General features: G+C 42.4%; 1 protein-coding gene and 1 long non-coding RNA gene across 7 annotated transcripts in view; one reads left to right on the top strand and one right to left on the bottom strand.

Annotated features, from left to right (window-relative positions):
- LOC119032274 overlaps positions 1-24,565 on the bottom strand; it is a 173,810-nt gene that overhangs the window by 74,404 nt on the left and 74,841 nt on the right. For all 6 annotated transcript variants that reach the window (XR_005078827.1, XR_005078830.1, XR_005078829.1 and 3 more), the window contains 2 exons: positions 5,093-5,188; positions 4,557-4,682 (listed from right to left, as the gene is read on the bottom strand). This is a non-coding gene — a long non-coding RNA (uncharacterized LOC119032274). The remainder of the gene's footprint in view (positions 1-4,556; positions 4,683-5,092; positions 5,189-24,565) is intronic.
- The window catches only part of ntf3 (neurotrophin 3), a 40,877-nt gene continuing 40,674 nt past the window's right edge, over positions 24,363-24,565 (top strand). The window contains exon 1 of the mRNA XM_037121257.1: positions 24,363-24,495. Within this exon, the coding sequence (XP_036977152.1) occupies positions 24,478-24,495 (18 nt within the window). The 5' untranslated portion in view covers positions 24,363-24,477. The remainder of the gene's footprint in view (positions 24,496-24,565) is intronic.

Genomic DNA, 24,565 nt, shown 5'->3' with positions numbered 1-24,565 from the left:
ATCAGGGTTCTGCTCTTCGTTATCAGCTTTGACTCCGACTGTCAAACAGTGGAATCAGTCAAGCAGTGGATTTCTCCTCGAGCAGACCTTTTCTTGTTCTGCAATGACACACATTCATTTTTAAGATGCAGCTCTGATGTGTGTGAGCGCTCCTTTAACCATCCCATCATTTTCAGCCGCCTTCGTCTTACCAAAAGATATTCCTCCTAGACTGTCCCACCCCGACATCCTGTTCTAATAAACACACAGGCTCTGACGTATATGTTAACCTAAGCGTTTGTCTGTTCAAAAGGACAGACGACATAAATCCTGTGCCACCGATCGTCTCAACACGCTGCCGTGATACCAATTTAAAAAAGACAGTTGTATGGGGAGAGCATCAACATTCACATCTGCGTCTTATTAATTGGCCCCGCTGCCACTGACTTATTGTTTCGGGGGAACAAACCGAGCACTGTACTCGAACGAAACAAACAAAAGCATTGTTACCTTTTTTTTTTTTTTCTTTTTAAGAATGTTTTAGTGATTTCATTGAACAATAGAACAGAGATGCAGAAATGAGCTGAGAAGCAAACAGGCGGATTGAAGCTGAAGATGTTCTGGTCGCGATTTCGGGAACTCTTTTCTCCTCCCGTGTGGTCAGACAATCCAAAGAATGTTCAACTAGTGTCATTCGCTTGAATTTGACTGCTGAACTGTTCGTGTTTATCCGTTCAGAAACAGCCAATGTACCACCGAGCGTGTTTGGATTTGCCTCAGCCTTGGACTTTCGCAGAACTCACCAGGAACTCTGCCTCGAGCTGAAACACTTTAAATTCACGTGTCCCTGTCCGTGTTCCACCCCCAGATGAATTTGTGTCTAGTCGGTATGAACAAGCACTCTGTTTTCTGTATCTGAGTCATGGATCTGACAAGGGAAATCTGGACACAGCATCAGCCCCTTGATTCCTGTAAGAGCTGCTCTGCGGTACATGAAGCCAATAAAGACTTGACTGAAAGCTTTATCAGCAGAGCAGCACAAAGCTCTGCTTCCCTGTCGCTACTTCTCCACACTGGAGGGGGAGAGCTGATGATCGTCTGCTGCAGGTGATACACTGACTCGGCTTACGTGCCTCATATGTTACAACCCCACATCAAAACACCCGAACCATCCCTTTAATGTGTGTAGAATTACCCAGATCTTCCGCATTGTGGGGCCAAGACACCCCTGCGCACCACAGACTCCCACAACCGAGCTGGCTAACTTCCAGTTTAATGCCTCCCTATCTTAAATAGAGAAACAATAATCTAATCTAGCTGCTCCTTCTAGAATTTCACAATGTTATGAGACTGAATGGATCAAACTCTGAGGGTGAAATGAACCATTTTGCAGGATCTGTTCTCACTGGAGTCCTACTGGCCCAGCCCAGTGCCACCAGGGGACCTCAAGTGATTCACAAATGACCACCCCAGGGTTGTGTTTCGTGGGGTGCATACACACGGGGAAAGCCACATCTGTGTTTTTCTTGCATTTACTATGATGACCGTCGCGCCGGGATGTGATGTCGTGGCTCCATGTAACATCTGTTTCCTTCAGCAGCAATTACCACCAGCGAGGGGGCGATTTGCCAGCTGTCGGCACGTGTTACAAGCATGACCGTCACATCGGACCCCAGGAGGACCGCCTGGTGCCCAGCGAATTCAGCTAATGGGGGATCCGTTTAGAAAGATATGTAAGCAAATAAATGCATACACATTTGCAGCCCGTGTAGATCAAGCAAAAGATGGTTTATGGCTGCACTTTTCGTTTCTCCTAACCAACTCTGTCATCACTTTCGGCCGTCGATCTCGCCGATCTCACCGTACAGCTGTTTTACTGCTGATAATCCGTGATCTACTTTCATACGTCTATACAGTTCTATGGACTGACAACGGAATACAGATGCTCCAAAAAAGACCAAATCACCAAGATGCTGATCAGGACTAATATCATCACACGATCCCTGCGCTGTGTGAACTATGGAAGGTAACATGCAGCGGTAAGGTAACATCACAGTGGTCCTCCTCAATTATTACAACTGAGAGGTCCCGAGGTAATACTAGTCCTGTGTGAAAAGGCCTCAAAACTGTTTTTTTTTTTTTTACTTAGTTTTGGCATCAGATGGAGATCACTTGTTGCCTGTTACTTCCTGTTACATTGATCATTTATCAATCAAGGTCACATAATTTGATTTAAATACGCTGGCCTTAATTCTCTGTCGCTTCAGACCCCTCAGACTAGCAGCTCACCTCGGCTCTACAAACAATTTCAATTGCCTTCCGAATTCCCCTTTTCATTGAAGAGAAGCCTCTATTTATTCCAGGAGGACCACTTATTCTAGTGTTACCTGTTACCTTCCTACTCCCATATGGGAACTGCGGACTTATCGGACTGGGCAATCTAACCCGACAACTCTCTTGTGCTCTCGTACACTCTCTTACACACACGCGCACGCACACACAGACACACAGACCCACACACACACACACACACACACTCATGAAAACCCTCTCTTTCCCGTTCCCTCTCTCCTATCTGGCAGAGTGATCTAACGCAGCAGCTCTCCTGCCGTCTGGCTGCCACGACAGGTAAACTATACCCGCGGCCTTGAATTACCCCCCTCTTTTCCCTCCTCCTGTCTTCTCCTCCCTTTCCCACCTCCTCTCCCATCCTCCTCCTCCTCCTCCTCCCCCTGCCCTCCCCCTTTCTGCCCTCTCCCGTTCCTGTCCGGCTACATGCTCTCCCGCTTTAGGTTAGCGATGCGTGGTATTGGACTTGCCCTTACAACAGATGGCTTCTGTGTGTGTGTCTATGTAAATGAGGGGGGGGGGGGGCTGAATGTAATTGATACAAGCACATCTTCACTTTTCTTAAGCTGCAATACTCGATTCCTTGAGGAAAGAGGTTGATTGTTAGCCCCGCCCTCCTGCGCCCTGTTGGTCAAGCTTGTGCCTCCTGCAGCTGTCACTCATCTACATGATCCGTCGTGTCACGTTCTGTTGATAATCCAAGCTCATTTGCGAGTGATTCAAACTGAAAGTCTTACATATTGCACCTTTAATAACATGAGCAAAAACCAGAAAAGCCTTCAGTGGCGCTCTTCTCTCGATGAAATATACTCTCCAGCTCTGACGTAACTGATGCTGAGGCAGCAGCCACGCTAACCTGTTGCGGAGCCAACGTTGTGGTTTTTCTCGAGAACAGTCGCCTCTCTCGCTGGCCGTCACACCTGAACCACACCTGTAGCTGCCACTAGTTCCTCATAGGCTAATTTGGTTCAGCCACTGCCTGTTCGGCCACCGGCACGTGGCTTAAAGCCAGAATTTGAGAGATCGCGTGATCTTGCAAATTCAGCCGCCTTGCAAACTAAAAGTTCGCAGGTACAGGTGGGAGAGGGAAAAGGAACTGGTTCCGGCAAGAGCACATCGACAAGCAGAATTTGACAAACCTAGCAGTGGAAAAACTGAGGCTGCAAACAGAAAGTGCTGAGCTGAGGGAAGCTGTCTGAAGAGGCGATGATTTTTCATTTGATATTTTGAGTATATGATTGTGTCTAACTTTAAGCAGAGACATGTTGAGGTCTTTTTTCTTTTTTTTTCCCTTTGAGCAAACTGCAGATGTAAGGGCCTGGGTTGATTTAGTTCTGTACTCTTCTTTGTTTCGTGCACTTCTTCTTTTGTTTTGTTTTTTTCCCCAAAAAACGAATAGAATCTAAACAGAACAGATTGAATTCAAACAGAATGGGCTGGCAGTATGATCGAGGCGGATAGCTGGATAGAGTGGAGACACTGTGCTCGAACATGTGGACCTGAAGGCCAGTAAACCCCCCTGCAGGGGTGGAAGATCCCTCTGATCATATGAGTGGACGGCCTTGTGTAAGTGACACTGTGTGCTGTAATAAAGTGCCAGTGTTTCACTTCTGTAGCTTGATTTAAATATCCTCGGCCTTTTGATGAGAAGTTCTGCGTAAGCGGGAGCTGGCTTTTCCTCGCAGATTGAATGTTGCTCATGTAAGCGCGAGCATGTGTGTGTGTGTAAACAAAAGACAGAGCGAGATAGAGAGATAAAGGCAGTGTGTGTGAGAGTGTGTGTGTGTGTGTGTGTGTCTGAAGAGTGTAAATATGAGACTGAGCCAACAACTGAGCCGACGAAGCGAGAGGCCCAGAGGGAAAAGTCACAAAGTTCTCGGTGGGAAAACTGCAACTTAACAGCTCCATAATATTGTACGTGTGTGTTTTTGTAAATTTTGCAAATCCCTTTTTTGTTTATTTAACTTGTCCATCGAGGGGTCTTATTACACTTTTCAAAACGCATTCCCAAATAACTTTTTTCAGTCTATGGTTTAGGTTAGGAAAACTAGGTTTCTGTTAATCACTTGCTTCATGTGCATGTACTGTGTGTGGGGCAAACAGCTCACCCACGTCCCATCAAACTTGTAGAAATCTAATTCAGACAGACTCACATGTTTTCCCCATTTCTCTTTTCAACCCCACATTGTCTCCCCTCTTCTATTTCCCCATGCCACAACTTTCTTTACCTCTGCATATGTTTTCTGTTTCCAAGTTCGTCCTGGTGCCTTCTCCTCCCATCTTACTTTTCTCCCTGTGTGCATCCCCTCCTCCCATGCTCCTCCTGTCCTCATTCAGCTCCAGGCGACGGATCACTGTCACAAACACCAACACACACACACACACACACACACACACACACACACACACACACACACACACACACACACACACACACACACACACACACACACACACACACGAGTATGCAGTAAGGTGAGAAGATGGTTGGAGGTATGTAACTTGTAAAAGAAAAAAAAGAGAGAGTGAGAGAGGTGCAGGGTAAGGTAAACTATCACTTGCTCATATTGTGTTAGGGTGTGTGGAGGGATGATGACTTTGTGGCTTGCTTCTTATTCTGCATCGTCATTTAATGTCTGGATGGACTTATCTGACAGCATATGCACTCTGTGGTGGACAAGTTGTCGGACCCCACGACACAGAAAGTTGTTATGCATTTATTGTAATACTCTGGGTACAGCGTTCCATTATGTAACTTTCTTACCTTAAAATATTGGCTTCAGAATCATTTTGATGGTTGGTGAATGGTGTCTCTGTCTCAGGAACTCCGCCCCCGATCACTTGTTTCTGCGTTATGTAACTACAGAGAGAGGATAGGATCACAGTGTTACATACATGTTTACTTCAAGACACACGTTTTCAAGACACTGCTATGACGTAATGAGTTTTGTTTGTAGTTCGCACCTACATTACATTAGAAAAGTTGTCACAGACCTGTGATTTGTATTTACGGCAGTGGTGTAAATGAGCTAACTTGTCCTAACATGACAGGATCCTCTACACATCCAAAAAGGCAACACGCACAAAGTCAAAGTTCCTACAGCAGAATTGTTTGGAGTATAGCGGTTATCCTCCTGATGAATCCTGAGCCCCATCAGAGCCGTCAAAAAAAAACCCCCAACAAAAATATCTTGATGATAAAAGATCAGTTATGCTTCGTCTGGAGATTTTCCTCTGTCCTGTCATGTTTATGACTGAAGCTTTTAGTGATGCTGCTCAAATGTCCCACGATATATCAACACAATACACAATGAAGAAATCACCTGGAAGCTTGCGCTGCTCAAAGGGATTTAGAAGGCCATGGGGACCATTAGAGTTGGAGTGAAATGTCCATGTTTGCTTGTTTTTAAAAGCAATGAAATGAAAAAAGTTATTTTTAAAATTATTAATCACGAGAGGACATTTGAACCTACAGTCATGAATGTGAACAAAAGGTGGAAGAACAGAAGCTAGGGTCATGAGCCCAGTAGTATGTGAAATTAACTACAGACAGACAAACACAATGATAAAAACGCTCCAAAATCTTCTTAAAACAACTTCTCTAAGACTTCTTCCATGTCTACTCCCTGTAGTTCTAGTCTGCCCACCATTTGTTCAAATTCAAAAACACTCCTACAGATGGACATCTATCCATCTGAAGTTGTCTGTTTCAACAGCTTTAATTGGCTGCATATGCTGACAGAAACACACATTGACCATATCTCAGTAAGCAGACAAGTAAGTTCGACATTTTCCCAAACGCCATGAAGGAAAACACCTACACAAATACTAGAATCTGGTTGGGCAGAGCACAAAAGATCGTCTGTAAAAAAAAAAAAAAAAACAAAAAAAAACATCATAACAAACACCTACTGATAACCAGTTGGGTGCATCCAACCCAAACATCCGTGGCATAAATAAAATTAGAGGGAGTGTTTTGACAAGAACAATTCTGGGTGCGATTTCCAACCACTTGAACACGAGATCATCTGAGTTTATTATCTTTTCAGTGCCTCTCACATCACCTTTGTGACATCAGAGCTCAATGAATATTTATTGAAAAAACAAAGCGTCTTGGATGACACCCTGTTCCTACTTTTTTATGTTGCCACAAAAACTTGTTTTACCAATACAGATAATGGCTGGCAAGCAACATGGTGCATCAAAACCACTGCCAGAATACACAATGACATTACTGATCTAGAGTGAGGGTTATTACAGAGGAGAGTAATCATTTCACAAAGAATTTGTTTCCCAATAGCATGGCTGCTAATGGGACAGTAAGTTCACATGGTTTACTTTCAAAATGGATTGGTACCATTGACTCCTGTCTCTGAATTGTATGACATTTTTTTGTTAATATATTGAAAGGAAACCAATCCTTTGTTGTGTATTAGTTTTACTGTCAAGACAGTTTGATATTTGCCAGCAGATTTAGTTCTCTACATGCAAGTGGATGTTTGGCTTTTCGAATTTGTCAATGTCACTGCACAATTTTGCTGTTTTGAATGTTGGAGCATCTTGAACCTACTACTAGGCTCCCAATTTTTATCTTGGTTTTACAGTATCAAGAAGAAATATTAATCTGAAGAGAAAGATCTTCACTGATTTTTTATTTTTTTTTAATGCCTGAACAAACTACTTAAAGAAACCCTCTTCATCACCTCTGAGAGCAGCTTGTTTTTTCACTCACGGAAAAAATACAAATTGCTGAGTTTGTATTATTGCCTCATTAAAATATTGTAAATGTTAAAATTCAGAGTGACTTTTTTTCCCTTGAACTACATAGTGCCCCTTCAATTATATCAGAATTTAAAGTCAGTGAGAAGTCAATAACAAAAATAAATAAATACATAAAACGCTGCCCTCAATTATAGATATCGAGGGACACAAAATGAGTGAGTAATACCAAGCTGAATCATGGCCTCATGGCCTCATTGAAGTGGCCTGATTCCTGAGTCATAACAGATCTGTCAGATATGGATTTGAACCCGTTCAAACTGCACCAGCACAGGTGGAACATAGAGTAAACACCTGCTTATCATACAAGAGACCTTAGCTCAAATCCCTATGTCCCAGTTTTAGTTAGCAGTGTCCACATGTAATTAAGTGACCAGGTTATGGTTGGCTTTATGCATTAACTTAATGTAGATGAGAAACCCAGTTCCTGTAAAGAAGATGAGGGATTTTGAAATAAACTGGTTAACAGAGTCGGACATCTGCTGGAGAAATCCTACTTTATGCCAATCTGTGCTGTTAACTGGGTTTACATTACATGTACTTTATTGTATGCATTCTTGTAAAAGTACCCAAAAGTCATATTTGAGCAGAAGTAAAGATATGATGTTACATTTCTTGGTTACTATGAAAGTCACCCATACAAACTGAACTTAAGTGAAAGTGTCTGATATTGAATGTACTCAAGTCTCAAATGTTCTGGCAATTAATGGCAATTCTTGTATTCAGCATTGTTCTAATGATCCAAAAGTGTTTTTTTTTTGTTTCTTATAATCTTCTGATAAAATATATACTTTTAAATAAAGTCTGTAATCTGACAAGTAATTAAACTTATCAACTGACTTGAAGTATGTGTAAATAGCACAATATTAGCATAGTGGAAGTATTAAATTCATTTAAATTAAAATGGAAATACTTAAAATAGTAATTGAGTACAACAGTAACATGCCATCACTGATGTTGATGCAGTATCCAACATTGTAATTACATTTAATATTTATTTCTCTGTTTAAAGAAAGACAACATTTCACAACATTTTTTCTCTAATTGCAAACACGTCTGGTCCTGCTCATATAAATCTGTGTCTGTGTGCCCATGAATGTTGTGGTCCATCCTCATCAGTTGAACGATGACACGGGTTGATTGTGAAAGCAGCTTATTACAATCATGTTTACGTTCCTTGTTTGACAACGACCTTTTGTAGCCGTAGCAACTACTACTGCAGCAACAGAGGAAATCAGATGAAGTAGTACCTACGTCCGCTTACGGAGGAGGGCGGGATGGATGGTTGGAAGCACAGAACCAGGGGACCAATGTCCAGGTCCCATTTGAAACTATAGGAATTCAAGCTAATTACGTAGTTGAGTGATGTCACATAACGTAAGAGTAGGTACACTGATAGCTGAAGTTACATCAGCAACTAAATAAGTTGAACCAAAACCATGGTCTTTTCCTAAACCTAACAGAAGTGTGTGGGTATGATGAAGGTCTGCTAATACGCTGTGATGGTCATGGTGATATACACTACGTCCTCTATCTTTTCTGAAACTTAATAAACCTGATATCAAATTTCATAAACATGATGGTAATTCCTTATGCTGTTGGAGAGGCACGCTTTTTTTCCAGGTGAGGCAGGATATAGCCGCTAAAAAAAAAAAAAAAAAAAGTGCCTTGGCGAGCCCTGTGTGCCGTTGGCTTCCCACCAAACACAACTGCTATTTTTCAACACATTTAATTGTCTCTCAGCGTCCGTCAGACAGGATACAAACCAGCTTATGTGGAACAGAGCGCTATTATTTTCACCCCGCTGTGGGTGTTGACATGCTGGAAGCACACAGACGCCTTTAATGTGTGTATGTTAACGCACGGCCACACAAACATACATACATACATTCATACCTACATACATTTGTAAAGTCAACAGATTCATGTCGTGCCATTGGAACAAAGCCCCGCAGAGGCCCGTCCGTTGTCTGAAGTAAAGAGTTTTCTCTCCAAGCAGCAGCTTGTAGTCTTAATCCAACTTGTCTGACTGAACAAATAGAGAGGCGGAGCAGGAGGAAAGCCTTTTTTTTCCACGTACTATTTTTTTTTTTTTCAGACATGCAGAGCCAGAGAAGCTGTAGCGTCCCAGTCAGACAAACGAGAGCCTTGGCTGATGTTGCTGTCCATATGTCTCCACGCACTTTATTCAGCTCTTAAGAGCTGAACAGTGAGGGAACAGTAGCCAAGAAAATAAATTACGGCTCTGTTTGAGCAAATTGACATTATATTTACTTTCCCTTTAAATATGTAATTAATTGTTAAGGCTGGTGACTGTTTACAGCACTCAGCTTTTGCCTCTCGTGAACCTCTCATTTGGCTTTTTGTAACGTCTTGTTTGGACATGATTCCTCAGTAATTCCTGAATATTTTTTTAAAAACCTAGTAGCTGTGACCCTTGCTCGTACAAACTGTTATCACTGCTTATGATAATAATATCTCATTTCTAAAATAACCCTAGGCTTTGTCACGCGCACCCGCGAATTCAAGAGTTTTTCAAATGCTGTAAAGGTTTCATTTTGGGGAATTCAACAAAACATTCTTATAACCCGAAATGATAAGTCAACTCTTGCTTGTTTTGTTCCTAATTATGGGTGTTGGCGCTCTTGTACCGTCTCAACACACATCAGCACTCTCACTGTTCTTAACATTAACCCAATTCCAATAAATCACACCTGGTTTCTCATCCATTCCGCGTCCTGCGCCTTGCTGTCGGAGCCTCTCCCAGTGTGAACTGGGTGAAAGGCAGGGAAACACTTTTGGCAGGACACCAGTCATCAGAATTAACTCGGCAATAAGTATTTCAATATCTCACGCACAGGATTAATTTTTATCAAGTAATCAAAGGGACAAAAGGAACATGGCGCATGTGTGTCCACGCAGATGTCAATATTGGCCTTCACGGCGGCTTTTCGGGGCACAAAGCATTGTCACGTTTCCACAGGCAACTTCTTCCTCTCGTCACCCGCTCGCCACTTGTGTACAGTGTGCGCGTGTGTGTTTGCATGTCGATATTAAATTAAATTAACCTTTATTTACTCAGGGAAAGTTTGCTTAGCTCCTTTAGCAACGCCCTGCCTCACACTCACACGTACAGCCCAGTGTGGCCGCGCACCGGTGTAACTGCAGCTGCTGCTTTGGTTCAGGCTTCATAACGTTCCTAATTTAACCCCCCCCCCCAGAACAGAGTTTAAAGGGGTAGTGGGTGAAAATCTGCACCTATGAAGTGGGACAACCCTTCAGGACCCTCAGACATCATCAGCTGTTGATGATGCCGTTAATGTAAACAGACCGGACGCTTCCAGTGTGTTGTGGCGGTTTCTCCAGCAATCTTGGTATTATCACAGTGCCATTTGCCATTTATCTGATGTAGATAGAAAAGCATGGGAGCCCACAGTTCACAACTTTACACTATCGGTCACAAGTCAAATAAAAAGAAAACTGCATCTTCACATGGACACTAACGTTAGCGGTTATATATTAGCAACCCATGCTCCCTTAACACTTAACTGAGCCATAGAGAGTTTCATAACCCTCAGCTTGAAGGGCGCCTCAGAAAACCTTCTGATTGGATGGCCACTTCACTTCACCCGGGGGAGGCAGGAAGTCAGTCACAGCTGGGTGTGCTGAGTATTCAGTCTATATAATGAAGCTGTTAACAACAATTCGAGAACGTTTTGCACTCTAACAGCAGCAAACCTGAACACCAGCATACTGTCTGTCAAGGCAGCCTCATCTGCACTGCGTAGTTTTGAGGACGACATTTAAATGGTGACTGACTGATTTTGTTTTTTAATGCCTAAACAAACTAAATAAGCAAACTCTCTTTGTTTTCATGACTGAATAAACAGCTTGACCTTAAAGTTCAACACAATTTATTATATGTGGCGGACCCTGCCACCTTTCTAGCTTCAAACAGAGTATCTCGGGACCTCATTTTCCTCTGAGAACAGCTTGTTTATTCAGTTATTGGAACAAAGTTTGTCTTATTTCCTCATTAATATTGCAAATATTCAAATTCTGAGTTTGAATTTCTTCTCCAAACCGACACGGTGCCTCTTTAACAACAGCGAGGGGATGAAGAGGGAGAGAAATTTCACCAGGCTCTTTTATAAAATCGCTCAGTTTTGTGAGTTGTTGAGTCAGGAGGAGCATAAAAACTTTATGAAACATTCTATATGTCTTATTGTAAAAACAACCAGTATGTCTATTTGTCCCAGTGATGTATGTATTTACTTGGGTACAGGGCGGGGAAGCAAGATCTGATGCGTGTTCTCGGGTGAGGTGCGGACCTGCGAGCCGCCCGCCTTGTGATCCAATCACCGAGGACATAAGTACATGCCAGAGAGAAACAGCCTCAGTGTGTTTGTCACTGTAAACAGAGACTCCAGTCTGCATTATAGTTCCTACACTAGATCAATAAAACACAGAACTGTAGAATAGCTTAAGGCTTCATCATCAAAGAAAGCTTTTATTTTATCCCGCTTCTGTTCATATTCTCACGCTTGTCTCCTTCACATGAGCGCTTCCGTGCTCTCGCTCTCTCTCTCTGCAGGGGGTCCCGCGAGGTGTAAATGGGCAAGATGGAGATGAAGGGCTCACAACAGGGGCAAGAGGTGTACTGGGATTGGAATTGCTCAAACTTGGGCATTGAAGACGGCGTTATGATTCACTCACTCTTGGTTGGGATTGTGTTGCCAGGTCAAAGTGGGGTTGCTTGTATTCTTTCCTGCGTGTCACGTAGCGTAAATTTTCAACTGTTACTGTGACAAATGTCACTTCATGAGCCAGCGGTCAAACCATTAGTGATGACTAAAAGAATGGTGATACGATACGATATGGTGAACGGTGAGGATGGCACAGAAAAATTAATCTGTGCATCTTTTTTTGGTCTACTAGTCCCCCTGACCAGTGAATCAATGCAGACGCAATCCAACCCCCTGCAGGCAACCACCTTTGTGCCACAAAGACCTGGAAAGAGAGTCCCACACAAGGCAAAACTCAAGGACACCGTTCAAACAGTGGGTGAGTGTGAGCGTGAGGCTGAAACATCTAAAACGAGGCCACAGGAGCGTCGATTTGTGGGTTAAAGCAGTTTACACGTGAGAGACTTGGATGGGTTCGCGTTTCCAGTAAATCCACTAATGATGGATGTTCCATTGCAGTTTATTGATTTCCCCATTAAATGCCTTTCTTAAATGCTGGTGCGACCGGGCCCTAACACTTCATTACGCATAATAGGTCTGCTTAAAAATGGAGCCAGAGAAGAAGAAGTCGATTAAGCGTGCAATAAAAAGTGAGATCTCATGTCGACGTCTGTGCGTTCCCAGTGATTTAAACGCTTTCTGTGGATGTAAGGCTACATCTGCACACAGGCCTTTCTTTGGGTGTAGCATTTCATTGAGATTAGCCCTTAAACCCGCAGAACCAATTTAAGTTTAATTGACATATCAGATGTTATATCAGTTTTTAAATATTAGTAAAAAATAAGTGTTAGACAGTAAACAATGAAAACTTGTCTTTTGGCATGTGGCTGTCATAAGCTTCCCTGAAGCCTGAAAGAAACAGAACTTCAGACAGCGTTACACACATACTATTGATTCATTGTCCTCCACACCAACACTGTGAACTGCATGCATCACCGCTAAACACCAGTGCCGTCAAACCATTACTCCCCACCCGTTTAGTCGAAGCGCATTCCTCCTCTGTGACGTCGCTCGGCCTTTTACCCAAACATTACAGCCATCAAAGTTTGACAGATGACTTCAGGTGACACATGACACGACAAGCGGACCGGCCTTGTATGCAAATCTGCCCGAGTGGCCACAGAGCCGATGCGCTCATTTCAGGGACAATGGCGTGCAGTTTAGAACAAATGTCAAAGTTTCCCCCCCCCCCGAGATCCTGACATGTGCTCGTTAATAACGACAGCACATACTGCGAAACGGCAGCACATGAGCAGATTCTTATTACTTTTTACAAAGATAACATTTTCAAATCAATGAATGGTTAGTTATATATGTTAATATTATCAAAGTAATAGTCCTACTCTACCACTTCCCTCAACATTTTTCAAATCACCAGTAGGCTAATTTTAATATATAGAATTAAAAATTAAACATGCAATCCTTGGAATTGTTATGGCAGATTGTACTTTATATGCATTAACAAGCCATCAGTCTTTGAAGGGGCACCATGTAGTTTTTGAGAACACATATAAACAAAGTAAAACGGTGTAAATGGTGTTTATTCAGCTTATTCAGTCGTGAAAACAAAGAGTTTGCGTAGTTAGTTTGTAATCCAGCCGATGAAAATCTTTCTCGACTGAATAAAATACTCCACACTATCACTAATTGAACTGGCACCTTCTCATCTATTGTGGTTAACCATAAGACCTCAAATTCAGCCTGGGTTCTTTTAGCAAAAAAGTGAATAACAAAAACAAAAATGGCACGTATGTGTGCCTATGATAAAATGCTGGAAAACAGTGAGGGAATACGGGAAGATACGTAACCTAAAACATGCCTGAACTTTACTGCAAAGACCTCTGTCCAATCTGCACCGTACTTTTCCCCGTCTCCATTGTCTTTAAACACCACTTTAGACAGCCGTCATACCAGTCCCACCTATTCCTGCACTGACTTGTTCAGCACAAAAGGACAGTCCCAGACTCTTTCTACCTACTTCCAAAGAACCTCTGTGACGACTGTGATGCTTTGGAAAAAAAAAAAAAAAAAAAAAGGCGTTACTAGCAGTAAGATAATTACACACCATGTTTTCTACCACAGAGGGTCATTAGGACTTTGGTGAGAGCTGTATTGGAAGTAAATAAGAAATCCATGGAGAAACACACTGGCCCCACAGCAAGATTCAGTGACGTTATGGCCCAAAGTTCCAAATGATTCATACAAATGTTTGCAGATTTCACATGGCTATAGTTTCGGTTTGATTAATATTTGTCAAACTACAGCTACTTAATTACATTTAGAGAAATACTGCGAACAAGGTTATAATGAATCTGCAAATGACTGTTTTTTAGAGCAGGTTAGTGGCTTGGTGCACCTTTCCTCCCTTAGTCTCTACCTCCTCTCCATCCTCATTTACCTCCTCAACTTCTGTCTGTCCTCCTCTGTCCTCCAGTAACCCTCCACTGCCTCACCTCCTGTCACGTTTGACCACCCCCTCATCTCCTTTTCTCCTTCCCTTTTCCTCTTTGTGCTCCTTGCTGATTTCCCCTTCTTTTCCTCCCTCACCTACTTTTTTACCTTCTCTCTCTCCATCACTCATCCCGCTCCCGTCTTCTCTCTCCCCACAGAGCCGGATGAATTATGCAGCGTTCTGCTCTGATAATCATCGTCGCCAGTCTTTCCCCTGATTTCTCTTTTTATAACGTTTCTTTCAGAGAGGACAGAGACGGCGTGGAGGCCTTAACGGCGTAAAGGTGAAGGCAAACACGTGTCGGCTCCTATACATTTAGATTCTGTGTTTTATGTGCAAGTGTGTGTCCGGCTGAGGGTTAGCCTGTTAAATGTTTTAAATGTCCGCTGCGAGCGACACAAACTAAATTCTAGAGCCAGATCGGGTGGAAATCTGGAGGCAGACACAATTCAAATAAAACCCAAACTGTCTATATACTGGGCATTGTTTGATATAATATGTGTGTGTGTTTTTTTTTTTTTTTCTGAAATACACATTAATATGAAGTCAACATATTATTAGCACAGATACATTTGTAACAGCAAAACATCTAAACAAAAACATTTCATTTACACAACAGTGATGGTGGTCCACCCATGATTCATCTGTGTTAGCTATGACTATACTGATAGCTTATTACTGTATGCATGGTGGGCTCAGTTTTATATAGAAAATGATTCAATACAATTTCTGCTCCTCCTCTATACCAGGCAAGGGGTCCTCGGCCTGAAAAACATTAAAGTCCGCTGTTCCATTATACCATATATTTTGGAAGATACATGTATGAATGGGATTTGCCAGCCGGGATTTATAAGATTAATGATGTATTACAAGTTAGTGTAAGGAAAGCAGTGTAAAGAAAACATTACTTAAATTAAATAATGTGTCAAAAAATCATATTTGACACAGATTAAAAGAAAGGCCATATTGGTCTGTCAGTGGCTTTGTTGTCCTTTTCCAGTTTTTGCAGTCATACTGTAACTTTTTTTTTGTAGCTATGTAGCTCATACATGTTCTTATCGACTCTGTGAGGACACTCCCACGCAGAGCCAAAAATCCTGCAGCTCCCACCCAGTCAGTTAGAACTGAAGAAGCCTCTTGGATGAGAGGTGAAACGTCTCCAGGAAACCGAAACCAGTCCAGTTGCCTGAGATACAGCACCTATATTTACCAGAACCTTCATCAGCATGTTCATTGATGTTGTTCAAATTAAACTTCTGAGTTTGATTTTCTTCTACAAAATGACACAGAGCCCCTTTTGCTACTATGAGAACGATCCACGGCGTTTATTCTCAAACTTCAGCTGTAACACACGTAATGTTCTAATAAAGATTTATCACCGACACACATTCTCTCACACTAAACACACACTTCGCGCCTGTCTCTAAAGACCAGTAGTCTATAATCAACACCAACACTGTGTAAACACGAGCGCACTCTCTCGCTGTGAGGTCTGAGTGTGTTCTGAGATGTCCGGCAGCCTGTAGGGAGACGTCCACTCCGTCAGGGCCACGGGATACAACACACACACACACACACACACACACACACACACACACACACACACACCATTCTCTGTGTGTGTGACCCACGGCCATCACTCTCTTCCTCCTCTGTTTATTTGACTAAATGTCTGGGAGGCACTAGAGCACATCAGCGAAGCCCTCTCCACCTTCTCCTTTTTTTTCCCACCCTCCTCCTTCTCTTCTCAGCCTGACCTCCTCTCCTCCACATCCCCATTTCTTTGACTCTTCTCACTTCCTGTTGTACCTACCTTTGTCCCGTCCTCATCGCTCATTCCTCTGGTCAGGTGTGTTTGCTCTGTGTGCCACCACACATCTGTCTCTGTAATAGCACACGTGTGTGTGTTTGCATTAGTCTTCCTATTGGACTTTGCGTGTGCTGCCTTCATCTCTTTTTAATAGGTGCGTGTCCGTCTGCGCTGCTGTTTAATTTTCCATGGAATGGAAAGTGGCATGTTACGCAGGATGCCGTGATAACAAACACCGTCCCATCAATTACTCCTTGTTGATAATATCAACATGACAGTGTTTGCTGTTGATGGTCGGGATAGTTTTGGAGATGAATATCTCAGCGCAAACAAGGGGAAAAAAAAAGCACGCGGCATGCTTGGATCTCAGTCGCGTGGAATTTACTGTGAAAACATGTCTAATCCGTTCATGTAATTTAGGATGTTGCGTGTGATCTGGTCAGAGAAGACTCCGTGTTTAAGGTCATGGGGGCATCCAAACATGGCATCAGCTTTCAGACTCCACTTAAAATATGGAATCCAGTCAGCCTAATACATGTCATATTTATTTGATGGGAAGGTTTAAACAAACAGAGGGGCAGACGAAACAGAAAACAAGAAGGACACAAGGCCAAACAAAAGCTGGAAGAGCAGAGTGGAAGCGTAATTCCCACGGGAAGCTCGCCTGTCCCCTTCACTGATTTCAATGATCATCGAAAAATGCACCAGGGGAGGTGTGTATCGCCTCAGACTTTAACGCAGGTGACTTGACTTGTGTGCGTCCACAGGGCGTGTAAGGGCTAGCTTTCTCACATTCACAAAATGTGGATGGCCTGCAATCAGTGGTGTCCCTGAATGCATCAAACCACGGGGGACTGAAGCTCTGTTTTCACCCTGCAGTCGATCTAGATTTTCTATGACTTCAATCGTAGTCAATAAGCCCTAAGCACAGTCTTTCCCCTTCGATGTAATGCACTGTCGTTGCCATGCACATTGCAGAAAATGAGAATTTTACAAAGACTTTCGCAAATGCAAGAAAACAACAACTTTTCATCCATTATCATTAACATCATTGGCAGAACAGAATTACCGACTACATAACTTCCCTACCTAATGAGTAGCGCCGCTCACCCATGAATGCTTTCCCAGCTGAAGTCTACTGCTGCATTTCTCCCATATAACCTTTAGCAGAACAGGGATTAGGAAGGATGTGTTGAGTGTGCATATATCATTCAACCTTTCTACACTGTAGGACGAAAATTTTAAAAAGCTGTATACAGCTCATGACGACCTCACTCCAGCCTCCACTCTGGAGGGAGAGGCCGGCTCAGAGAGCACAAGTAACCCAAGCTAGTTCAATCCATAGTTCAGTGCCTGATAAAATGCCTTTTTCAAGACAAATCTGCACATTTTAGGGGGGCATTTTATTGTGACCAGTCCGAAGCAGCACACCTGCAGTAATCATGCTGTTTAATCAGTATCTTGATATGCCACACCTGTGAGGTGGAAGGGTTATCTCTGTAAAGCTGAAGTGCCAAATATTTGTACTCAACATCTGACAGTCTTAAATCTTTCACCTCAACTTCAACTGCACTTAGAATCTCTTGCTGGCATCTTGTGTGTGACAAGAAGCAGACGACTGGATCATCTGGAAAACAACCCTTTCAAGAAAGGTAAGTTGGTGATTTTTTTTTTACTCATCTCACAAACTGCGTCAGTGATGGATTTGAACATTGGTGTTGTAGCCACAGTGAAATATAACATGTTACAGTATCTTGTCCTTTGCGCCTGTGTTAATTGTTCTTCTACCTCTTTGCTAAATGTGTTGTTAAACAAATCTGTTTTCAGTATTTTCCGAGCAATATCCCTGTATTTTTGTCTTCCTGTAAAACATGATTTGCAATCAAATAAGGGTGACAAGCTAACTGTTGTTGTTATAAAAAGCAGCGCCTGCCTGTTAGCTTGTGTGTTGTAGCAGCAACAAGAACATTATCAGGAGTTTTTAAACGGGCAAAAAATGTTAATGCTCGGCCACAATATTCACACTTGTCAACTTTAAAAATGTTCAACTCATTGCCAGCCAGTGCTGTAGACATGGCAATATCAGCTTAGCTAAGCAGTTAGCATCCAATAATCCTAATATCGTAGCAGCTAACGAACATGCATCAGCTAAGTCTCAGAAGCTGCTTCTGCATAGACACAAGGGCAAAGTGTGTGGTGGTGAGATTTTCTCCTGGCCGCTCACAAAGTCTGTGCGGTCCTGTCACTTTTTTCACCCGTCTTGCTCTGTCCTCTCTGTTCCTCGCCTCTGAGACGGATCTGGCTGGAGAGCTCCTCCGTGGGGTCACTTCCAGTCATTTTGGAGCTTGACTATGAAACCACATATAAATGTATTGATTGAAAGCCAGTATTGCAGATCCAGGGTGAAAAATCGAGTCAACTGACGGGAGGCGTCGACTTGATTTTATTTTGTATTTTTTAAGTTGCATTAAATGTCCTGTACCGATGAAAAAAGGAAGCTTCAAAACTGAAGTTAGTACCTGTATTTTGTATCGTACTTAGTTATTTTCCATTTTTCAGAACTAAATAATGTATATTGTCTGTACTTAAAAACTTATTTTTGCATAATCATCTCTTCAGCATCTGTGCCCACATCCCTCACCCTCCTCTCCATCTTTCCCAGCTCCTCCTCATCCTCGTCACCCTCGCCTCTCCCTTTTCTTTTCTCGTCCTCTGCCTCTTCCTCCCCTTTTCTCCTCCGTCTCCCTCACGCCTTTCATATTTGATGATTTCACTGCGGTCCAGGGTAATAATTACACAGTTGTCGTGTCACGTGGGGAGCCCAAGGGACCTGCTGGAGACGTGCGTTGCCATTGTGCTCGTTAAAAATTTAATACATCCTTTACAGTGATGATTCTGAACGAGAGGGTCCTCTTGTGATGTATGACGAATGCTTAGTCATAGCGAGGAAATGAGATATTTACTATATATATACATATATATTCTTCACTTTGTAATGTACAGAGAAAAGTCGACCACACATGCAGCCCAGATGTGTCGATACTTGAGCTCTGATGGGATCTCTCTGCTTCCTGTTCTCTCAGGTAAGTTTTGAAGCTTATAGCCTATTTGAAATATCTGAGTCAGTCACTTTTATCAAGTTCAGATGTGAATTGTACATCTTAAGATGGACGGGTTGTAAAAAAGGAAGAATGAATTTGCCACGAGTTTCAATATTGGCACTTTTTAAAAATGTATCGGTGCTATCGTCACTCACTGAGCACAGGGACGACTAGATGCATTAAAGTAAACCAGGTAACTTTTAAAGTAATGACTCATCTGACAAATGCACTGGAAGCCTTTTTGTTCCAACCTATACCAGATATGTCAGTGCAGTGGTGCCAAACTGCCTTCAAGAATCACTCTAAACCTGGTTTAATTTCGGAAGCATCAACAAAGGACCAGTAGCTGCACCTTTATTTTTGCCAGCTACCCCATTTTCCTTCTGTGTAACCACTTCTGGGGAGGCACAGCGGGCGATAGGGCCCAGTTCAACTGGATTTGGTCTCCTTCTGTGAGAGTGAACACAGCTGGACACCAAACTGGGACTGTAGACAACTTCCAAGGACGACTAAGGTCAATTTCCCAACAGAGGTCACAGCACAGAAGTGATTTACATTGGATGTGACTGAGACTTTGACTCTGGGGAGGAGAAGACACGGCAGGCAGTGGTGTGCAGTTAAAACACACAAACATGAATTCAGATGGGTTGCAGTTGTATTTAATTCTGTATTCTTAAGAAAGTATTAAGTATTTCATTTCTTGACAAATTATGTGAGTTTTATTTGTTAATTTTTTACACTAAAAGATGGCTTGTAATCACAAACTGCTCCTGTAATCCCAAAGGTTTACCAGACAATAATTCGTCTAATTAGTTTCTCAAATGCAAAAGTTTTTTCTATGCAAAACACATGAACAGCTGTGACAACCAGTCATGAATTTAATTGTTCACGTACTAGCTATAAGTATGTACTATGCATGGTACTTGAGCATACAGCTACATAGCAGGTGTCAACTTGTAGTCGCACTGACGTCCTTGCTGCTACATACATGCGTACTGACTCCTGATCCTGTCACATCCCCATGCTGGTGCATACTGCTCCTACTGTTCATGTGCACGTTGAATCATGTGTAGTGTTAATTTCTGAGGCTATGCATAACGGATGTTTCAAGCCAATGCAAGTTACATGAGCCAGCGCTCATGCATACCCAAACGAGATGTTAAAAGCTGGTTTATCTTTGGCCTCAGGACCACTCCATGTTTGAGACCATGAATGCATATGTGAGTGCTGCTGCTCTGAACCTTAAAAATGTGCCCTTTGTCTTGACACCTGCACCCATTTTTTCTTTAAGTCATAAGTCCTTGGAAACAAATGCAAGGTCAGTTGCAGATTTCTTTTCCAGTGAGTCATGAGAGCAAAGGCATGCTAAAAACAAAAAAAGGAGTCCCCTTAAAGCCCCCACACACAGCCCAGACCCAGACCAACAGCCAACTGCCTTTATCTGAACACTCCATTGCTTTTCGTCAGACCTGTTCAGCAGAAAGCTGCATTGAAACATACCGCCTGGATGGCTGCCTGTTACACAGTAGCATGTGCTACTGCACTTGCATGAGATGCAGTAAGTCTCCTTAACATCGGGTGGCGCTCGTCTCATGCCAGTAATCCAAAACATGAAAATAGCGATTGGTCATCTAGTATGCATTACTTGAGTTTCTGTCCGGCTGATGATTGGTCAACTGAACGTGCTGCTACTCTCTTCCATTCACTGAACAGTCAGCCCAGAGAGAGCTACATCAACACTCTGAAAATGATTGCAAATGTACATTCATGTGGTGATGTAAAGAGGAGGGAGGGGATTACTAACTGCAAAAAAGAGAGGAAGTTAGCTATAACTACTACAACACTTACAGCAGCTCTAAGGTCTGCCCAGGAAGTCACTCGATTTGTCGGTATGGTGCTTATTTGTCCACAAATCTAGCAATAAAGTTGCAAAGTTGGGAACACCGAGCTCCAACTTTTCAATATAGCATGGTATTTGCTAAAGCTTCAGTTATAAATGAGCCCAGCTGGCAAATAACTTGTTTTGGTTATGCTGCTCAACTTTGAATATTTGTTGAGGGGGACGCATTGAACTACAAGCAATTATAAAGGCTCTTAAATAAACTGAAGGCAGAAAGATGAGGTCGTGGAAAACAACAGGTTTTGGCATTGAGGCTCTTTTTTTGTCCTGTGGTGCTGGTCTAGGAAATAACTTTATGATGAATCCTTTAAGTAATGCTTCTTGCCCTTTCATTCATTGATGCTAGCCGCTCGAAATCCATATGTGTCCAATAAAACATCGCAGCACACCTGCTTTTCCCAGATGTTACATTGCAGATACTTTGCTCTGCCTCAGCGGTGCAGCCACTATTTGTATACACTCTGATTCTCCTCTTCCAAATTTGAGCCTCTGAACAGGGCGGCATAAAAAAAAAAAACACATACTGCATGATTCCAGGCAATTTTCAGTGGTACCACTTTTCTTCCATTACACTGGTGCAAAACCACAGTGTGGTCTTCAAGTAAATAAAGTCAAATGCATTTTGACTATTTGCAGCATTTTAAAAGGTCCACAAATCTTAAGTGCGTATCCATAAGTGTTGAGAATTAAAAGCACAAGTGGCTTTGATTAACTATTGTGTTCTCCGAGTTGGAAAATGCTAAAGCTTTACTTTAAGATTTTTGCACTGTAAACACATTTTCAAAAGGGCCCAGACTTTAAAAGGGTAACCAGGATTGTCGTTGCATGTTTCTTTACATAATCAGCAGTTGATCACTGGAATATTCAGCTGAGCAGATGTGTTTTGCGTCACCACAAGCTTTTGCATGTTTATATAAATCCACACTTGACGACCTCGAGATTCAAACCAAACGGAGACCTCATCAAAACGTGGTGCCACTAGAGGTCAAAAACTCCACATGGTCTCTTTAGCATTGTGAAAGGGGATTTTTGTGCCCCGAGTTAAGACTGTGTACAAATCTGCCTTTATGGTTGCAGTTTTGCAGGCTTTAACTGCATAATGACACTTAACCTTTCATAAACATAGTCTAAATCCAACCACAACTATTTGATTGATAGGGCTGTAACATCCACATACCCTGCCCTCCACTTTGGTTAGATTTTAATAAGCACCCACCTGTCCAATTATATGTCAGGTCAGGTCTTGCCTGTGCGTATTGGCCAATCCATAGCCTTACCAGATGTGCTGTTGAGATTGACAAGAGATGGAGGAGAAAGACCAGATGTGCAGCTGACAGAGCGCTGCCACGTTGGTTTCAATGCATGTCAAAATCAGATCACAGAACCAGAGGAGTTTGTCTCAAAGAACACACACGCTAAGAATGCACATTTGGTCAAGATTAATAGAAGTTCATGGTCGTGGTTCATGTTGATCTTAGCTACAAAACTGCCACTGTGATTGTCCCTGCTCCAGAAGGAGTCTTCAGACCTTGCTGTTTGAAACACAGTTCTCAACATAATGAGGCTCTGCAACAATTTTGTCTGGACTGGACTGTTTGTTCCTGATGGCTGAACCCATTGGATGGGTTAGGGTTAGAATGAAAACATGTAAGTCATGTTTAGAATGTTAGCTAGTTGAGTTCTTCAGTTTTGGTGAGGATGGCTGAGCTTGAACAATGGAAATGGGAGAAAATGTTAGTTTGAATTATGGATCATTACATTACACTGTTTTTAAAGCCCTCAAGAATTCAATTGAACAGTAAGGTGCCTGATTACCATCTTTAATTTTGTAAAACCCTAATAAGAGCTCAGGACTCCGCTATGGCTGCTATACAGATGTGTGTATATGGGGGATAGGCTTCCAGCTCCTTTGAGCAAGGCATTGAACCTCAGAATACTGTATTAGAGCTAAAAAGCTGTCAGCAGATGAAGTCTTACTGCACTCAAATAATTGAAATGTTCTGCACTAGTCAAGTGATTCCACACAACTGCACTGATTGACTGAAAACAACTGTAGACTGATGAGGCACAAAACAGAGTTACACTAAACATATTCCATTCATTTTGTCAGTGCTTTCAGCCCAAACTGCTCACACGCAACTTTTAATAAGCAAAGCTGGTGTGGCTGTGGATCCATTCAGTAAATGAGGACCTTGTTGCTGTGAGGCATCACCACATGCTTTGTGCTTGTAACTCGTGTTTCGTCTTCTTAATTTGTCCTTTCAAATATCTGTTTGTGTTAAAGAGTGCGATTACAAAATGAACACACAAAGGCTCTTCAAGAAAGTTGAAGAGGCCCCAAAACAGTAGATGTTGGCTGATGTTTAGAGACAGCGGGACATTAAAGGGGCACTATGTAGTGTTGGAGAAAAAGAAAAAATACAAACTTCAAAATTCATTTGAATGTTTACACAATCAAAGAGATAATAATGCAAACCTTTTTCTTTTCTATGGCTGAATAAACAAGCTAATGTGGCAGGGTCCGCCAAATATACACAAAGTATGAAACTGTGTTTTCCTTTAAGGTCAACAAGAGGAGTTTGTTTATTTAGTTTGTTTAGCCATGAGAATGAGTCAATAGAGATTTGTTTCGCTTCTGATTAGAAACATTTCCCAGAATCTGCACAGTGCACCTTTAAATCATGCAACTTCAACCTTACATCTTCCTTTGTCACGAAGGTTACAGATACATCTTAATTTAGTGTCAAAAGCATTAACTAATTAGAACAAATTGTTTAACTAATGTTAGTGTTTTATTTGTTTACAATAAATAAATATTTTAATATAGGCCTGTTAGACTTCAGTCTTGGGGGAACCTGCATGTCAGCCAGCACTACGTGAAAACGCAAGGTTGCATTAGTCTCTCTCTCTCTCTCTCTCACTCACACACACACACACACACACGCCCACGCACACAAGCTCCTAATTCGGTGTCCTAATTCATGTCAGCAGGCTTGCTCCGCTGACAGACAGTGGCAGCATGCATGCAGGTCTTTGCAGCAACATGCGCCAAGAGCCATCTGTCCTGCAACAGAAAGAGCGACGTAGATTATGTTGTCGAGAGAGAGAGAGAGAGAGAGAGCGAGAGAGAGAGTGTGTGTGTGTGTGTGGGTGCGTGTGTGTGTGTGTGAGAGAGAGAGAGGGAGAGAGAGAGAGAGAGAGAGGGAGCTTTACGCACACCCTGATCCTCTCCACACAGAACCAGTGTGGCGCACAGACCGGCGGCAGCACTCAGAAAGTGGGAAGTTTTCGTTGCCAAAGGATTCTGTCTTAAAATTAATCACCTTCATGTCGACTCTGTTGGATACTAACCTGCCGATGCTATGGTTACCTTTATTACGGTAGGAGCTGCTTCATTTCATTTAACTCGGTGCTTCATGGAGCGTTTTTTTTTTTTTTTTTCTGTCGCTG

Source organism: Acanthopagrus latus, chromosome 14, assembly GCF_904848185.1.
Source record: "Acanthopagrus latus isolate v.2019 chromosome 14, fAcaLat1.1, whole genome shotgun sequence".
Classification (NCBI taxonomy): Eukaryota; Metazoa; Chordata; class Actinopteri; order Spariformes; family Sparidae; genus Acanthopagrus; species Acanthopagrus latus.
This window is presented reverse-complemented; position numbering and strand designations above follow the sequence as displayed.